Source organism: Mus pahari, unplaced genomic scaffold, assembly GCF_900095145.1.
Source record: "Mus pahari unplaced genomic scaffold, PAHARI_EIJ_v1.1 scaffold_15060_1, whole genome shotgun sequence".
Classification (NCBI taxonomy): Eukaryota; Metazoa; Chordata; class Mammalia; order Rodentia; family Muridae; genus Mus; species Mus pahari.
Window position 1 is genome coordinate 1 of NW_018392779.1, and position 5,869 is coordinate 5,869.

The 5,869-nt window shown below is 43.0% G+C and overlaps 1 protein-coding gene across 1 annotated transcript; it reads right to left on the minus strand.

Moving 5' to 3' along the window:
- Nucleotides 1–293: 293 nt before the first annotated feature.
- LOC110315169 (mast cell protease 2-like) lies at nt 294–2,102 on the minus strand (the record flags this gene model as incomplete). Its single annotated transcript, XM_021189298.1, has 4 exons — nt 2,017–2,102; nt 1,377–1,527; nt 736–871; nt 294–548 (listed from the first exon to the last, which is right to left on the minus strand). Coding segments are annotated over exons 1-4 (597 nt in total), but the record flags the coding sequence as incomplete, so codon positions are not given.
- Nucleotides 2,103–5,869: the final 3,767 nt, after the last annotated feature.

Consider the following 5,869-nt stretch of genomic DNA (forward strand, 5'->3'; position numbering starts at 1 on the left):
TATTCCTAAGTTAGGGAGTTAATGATTGATTCCCCCCACCCCTCACTGGCCTTACCCCATTGCTAACATGTCTCCCTGTACNCCCTTCCTGTCTCATATCTAGCCTCATGAGAACGTTGTAGGAAGGGCTTGAGAACAGGGAGATGAAACAGAATATAGATTTCACTTCCCAAAGTCACAGAGCTAGAAGCTTAAGAACACAGGCATCAGTCACTGCCATGGGGAGCTGTTTGACACACTTCCTCCTCTGATGCTGTTGTCTGAAGTGGGAGGAAAAGCAGGTGTGTACTCACTTTGTATATAGATTTTGATGTTGAAGGACTGCCCACGCAGAGTTGGAGATGATCATCGTAATCCTTATGTACTTTACAGGCCTCTTTATCCATGATTCTCAGTTCAGCCTCTCTCAGGGTATCTGATGGAGGTTTATTCACTCCAGTTTGCCCCCATCCAGCTGCCCAGCACATCTTCCCAGGCTTGAGAATGTCAGAGGGACCAGGCAGGGGAATTACATTCACAGCAGGAGTCAACTCAGCTTTCTTTTGTAGCTGTTGGTGGAAGAATAGAAGAGATACCAAAGTAGTGAAGGATGCTTGGACAAGGGGCCATTCCACTTGGAAATTCAGTAGTGGCTTCAGAGGAAATGATTTGGAGAGGAAAAAATTTGAAGGCCTGAGCCTGGAGGAGGATTAAGAATGGGAGACTTAAGCAGTGCAATAAAAAAAATAACGGCACCTTCAGTAACATGATGTCATTGACACCCGAATCCTTTTGGAACCTTGGGTGAACGATTTGTTTTTCAGTTTTTATTGTCTGCTGTGTGGATTCTTTCTTGTTTATGTTATGAGCGCCAAGGGTGACCGTGATTTCTCTGTTGACAGAGAAAGAAGCAGTGAAGCGTGCTGCTCTTAGGAGGGGGACTCCTTCCCAGGAGAAGGGCACCAGGGTCTAGGTTCTGTCCCAGTGCATTATGAGTGAGTCTAGAGATGGAGCTCCTAGGACCACAGCCTTGCCAGAAGGACGAAGCTCAGAAAACACAGGATTGGGACCCCTGGTGACACCCCACACCCAGTATTTGGATTGAACCCCATGCCTTTGCACATGTCAAATAAACACTCTACAATGACTTACACCCCACACCATATATGAGCTCTGGTGACACCAGCAAAGCCAGAGCTGCAGTTTTCCTCCTTTTAGAGCCCTGCTTAAAGCTCTGACCTCTGAATACGAAGATCACACATGAGATGGTCCCGTGCATGGCCCTGTGCTCCCTTTTCCTCTCTGTGTAAGGAGAGCCCATCTTGAAACTTTCTCAGGCCTCTGCTGCTCTGGGACTCTGCCTCCTGCATTTCCTCACAGAAAGAGAAGCCTCTTACCTTCCTCTACAGTGTGCAGCAGTCATCACAAATTGGGGGTCTATGAGAAACCCACCACACCTCTCCATCGAACCTTTCTCATTGATGAACTTCAAATGGGCCATGTATGGGCGGGAGTGTGGTTTAGCCTCAACACCACCAATAATCTCCTCTGTAACAAAGAACCCCCAGACCCTGGTCACAAACTTGTAGAACACCCCAGCACAGCACCAGCAAGGGAAGATGAGGTAAAGCTGAGCAACTGCTCCAAGCCCACTCACCTTACATGGGGAACAGGCCCCTCCACATGCCCTTTGGTCTAAATTTCTCACTAGGTCTCATGTTCACCATCAGCCTTCATTCAGAACACAATGCCCATTCATGTTTCTGACTTTCTACTTCATTAGACTTTTCTCCACATCCTCATACCATCTGCCTCAACACTAAAGGAAGGCCAGAGACGAGCTGCCTATCAGAACAGAGAGTAACTTGAGGAAACATTCTAAAAGGGAATTAGTTTTTCAATTTCTTGACATACAGATTTCCCCTGGACTGTGTTAGTTTAGTAAACTTCTTCATATTAGGGTCTCTGTTGTCAAAGCTAAGAGGTTAAGGTTGGTTACTGAAAACTCAGAAGTTAGGGAGATGAAGACAAACTCACCAGCTCCAGCACCAGAAGGCAAGAGAAGTACCACCAGGAATAGTAGAGCCTGCATTTTGCCAGTGTTGAGGCCTTAGTGAGCTTCTAGGGTGTTCCTGTCCTGGTTCCTGCTTTTATAGCGCCAACGTGGGAGAAAGGCAGGGCTGGGAACCACAGATCTGGCTTGGACAAGCTCTACTTTCCTTATCAGAAATTCTCATGACTCTGCTCTCTGGTGGTGTTGAATCTGTGGCCAGATTCTGAGACTCCTGTATCCCATGATAAGGTGTCAATTGCATCCTTCAAAGTGGCTCCCAGGAGGCAGGACAGCAACACAAAGGGAGTTGGACCTTGATCAGGGATCATGGAACTGTTCTTCTAAGCATCCAGGTATTATTGTCAGCTTTGAGACCCATGCTGCATATGTGTGAAGTCTTACCTCAGTTGCTGAAGCACAAACACAGGCATCTATAGTGTATGAGCACACGGGGGAGAGGAAGTACATTTTATTTACAAAAACTGGTGGTGGGCTGATTTAGCCTGAGGGCCATTGTTTGGGTTGACCAGTGCTAGGGCATCTCATCTTTATTCAAATAAGTAGATGACAGAATGAGGCAGTGAAGGATGAAGTTATGGGGAGAGTGTATTGAATACATAGCATGTAGGGCATGACAAACACCTTAATTAAGGCAGTGGCTCCCAACCTTCCTGATGGTGTGACCCTTTAATACAGTTTCTCATATTGTGATGACCCCAGCCACAAAATTATTTCATTGACACTTTATAAGTATAATTTTGGTACAGTTTTATGAATTTTAATGTAAAATATATAATGTGCTGGATATCTGATAATTGACCCATCTGACCCACAGGTTGAGAAAAGCTGCTGTAAGTGAATGTCCTGATTTAATCATACTGACAGCTTCTTCTAAAAACATTGCAATACATATTTAGGGAGAACTCAGTGGACTTTCAGGGTATCACAGAATAAAAGGTCTTTGGTATCTGCAATGTAAGACATGGCTTTGGGTAACCGAGCAGGCAGTATAGAGAGAGAGGCTGGCTCATTGTGTCTAAGTACTCAAGAACATGGTCAATTAATATGATGGGTTTGGACATTATTTTTGGTTCAAAGTAAGAATTTAAACTTGTTTTAACAGATAAAAACTATTTTATTGTGATGAATTTTACAGAAAAAGATATCAAGCAGGTAGATTAATGTAGTAGCCCACACAAACACTTGTTCAGACTCAAAGACTATGCATCTCAATGAACCATATAATTGGACTTGATGTTCTAGAATCATGGAATTTTGCAGAAAAATTCAAGGTCTGGTAAAAAGAGGTATTAACTATCTTATGAAGCCTCAGCTAGTTCCCAGGCTTGGAGCAAACAGCTCAGACCTCTTCGCATGACAGAGACTGTCTGCCCTTGAGGACAGTTCTGNCTCCAACTCCATCCTTCTGTATTTCCTTCCTTTGCTTCCTCAGAGCTACAAGGGACTATCTAAGCAGAATGATATGGATTAGAGTAAAATATATACTAACGTTTTCTATTACTGTGCATTGGATCTTACCTGATAATACTTTGTAAAGAAACCAAATTCTTCTATGCGGCCCCAATTAGGTGAACCTGGCCTTGAGATGGTCTACACACAGTGTCCCAAATGAACATTCTCAATTTGAAGCTCATGAATGAAAAGGTGGGACGGACAGAGTTATCAATTGGCCTCATCCCCTCAGTGGTTTTATGATTCCGGAAGTGACATTATGACAGAAGCTAGTGGAAAATTCACAACTGTGTCTTTTTACGAAAAAGTAAACCAGGGCCTTAGTATATGTGGAGTTCTCCAGAGTCGGTGCAAATAATGCATTATTGAATTGTGCAGGCAAGATAATCCCTGCTATATCTCCCTTCTGGACATCTATTTGCATCTTGGAGAACTACAGTGGATTATTGTAAACTTAACTGGGTGGGGACCATAGCGAAAGTTGCTCTTGGTTTCATTTTATTGTTTTATTGTTGCTGGAAATGACACATCTGTTGCACCTATCAATCTGGAGAATACATCAACATGCATCATTAGGGTCAGTAACATCTATTGCAGGGACCACTATCATGTCACCCTCATGGTATCATGCTTATTGGACTTGGAGTGCAGGAGGTGGCACCTTGGGAAGACACACTTTTGTCTCAAAGTAGAGAAAAAAATCTAAGAATATTGACTTTAGAGAAGTATCCATGGTCAGTGTTCTTTCATATACACAGTTTTCTCTTCCTAAGTCAGGTTTTTGGATCTTTCTTATTCATTTATAAGAGAGAAAATCTTCCATAGGTATTTGAAAGGAAAGCAGGCTGTGAAAAAAAATGTCCACACAGGATGGCTGCCTAAGTAGTATCCAACACAAAAGAGTGTGGATGTTTGGAATAATATAATCCTACTTGATGGTGTCATGGAAACAGTGATGTACAGAAACACAAACCCAAAATAAAAACATCTTCCAACTTCTAGGAAAAGAACACCTAATCTATAACCATAATAACTTGTTGAAACCAAAACTATGCTTATTGACTCCCTGTTTCTTTTGGACAATTGTAGATGCCTGTGCAAATATATGAAATAACCAGAGACATCTTCATCTTTTCAAGAGACAATTATTTAAGTATAAAATGTTTGGTTTTATAATTTTCATGCAGAAGTATTGTATTTAAAGCATTTTCATGCCTCCCTTTTGCCCTCAAACTCCTTTCATGCTGTATTTTACATTGCCTTGTGTGGAAGACCACATTGGGGATTAGGGGAATGAATGGAGCCCTTCAGCTCTAAGCCCATGCCATGGGGTCCTAATTAGTTGGGACATAACAGTGATCCACACCTATAGTCTTTTGGGAATCTTGCTCTTCAAAGGGAATCTAAACATGCACAATAACAGGAAAAGGTGCCTCAATCTCTAGAAATACTGAAACTGCTGGGGAAGGAAGGGAGAGAGCAGGCAGGGGATTGGGAGGAGGAGAATAGGATGAACTTGGTGGATATCTTCAACTTTCATTAGGAATGGCACATGGAAGATGGCACAGTCTTTCCCTGAGGGATCCAAAAAGCAGAGGCAGGAGTGGGAATCTCAGGGATGTGCAGTATTCACATATGGGCAGGCTCTAAAGTGGCTGCCCACTCTGTAAGGAATTGCATCAGGTCCTAATATGTTAGGCAATGATGATCAGATTTAAGAGAAGCTTTTGTGGTTTGGGTAAGGTCTCTCACACATGTCTTGGATGCTTATCTTATGATGCTGTGATGCTGCTATCTGTCTGTCTGTCTATCAGTTGTCAACATCAGCCCAGGCCTCATCAGACATCTTATCTCCAATCTATTAATGGTTTGCTCATATCTGGTAGGCTGTTGTGAAGCTATAGTAGCACAACAGACATTTTCATATGCCTCCAGGAAGCTCGTTCAGTATACCATTGCTGCCAGTGGAAACTATGCAGACCTAAACCAGTATGACTGAGTCAGAGAGCCTGGACTCACTGTGTATACNCTGTACTTCCTCTTGTAGAATCAAATAAGGTGGGTACCTGCTCAGTGGACAATAGCTCTTCAGGATCTGAGCTCAATTATGGGTTTGGGATTCCCTGTCTCACACCCTCTTTTCCTTTCCTCACTTATTTGGACTTGGAGAAGCAAAAGGGTACAATCTTCTTAACCTTATGCATCAGACCACATCGGGGGTTGATAACCAAGGCTTCATCTCAAAGCTTGTGGAATGGAGGTCCTAGTTGTGTAGAAACACAACTTATTCAAACCCTTCCCCATGTTGAGAGTTCTGCTTTAGAGTGGAAAGCTAGTCACTTGTAGTACAACCAGGAATCCCCA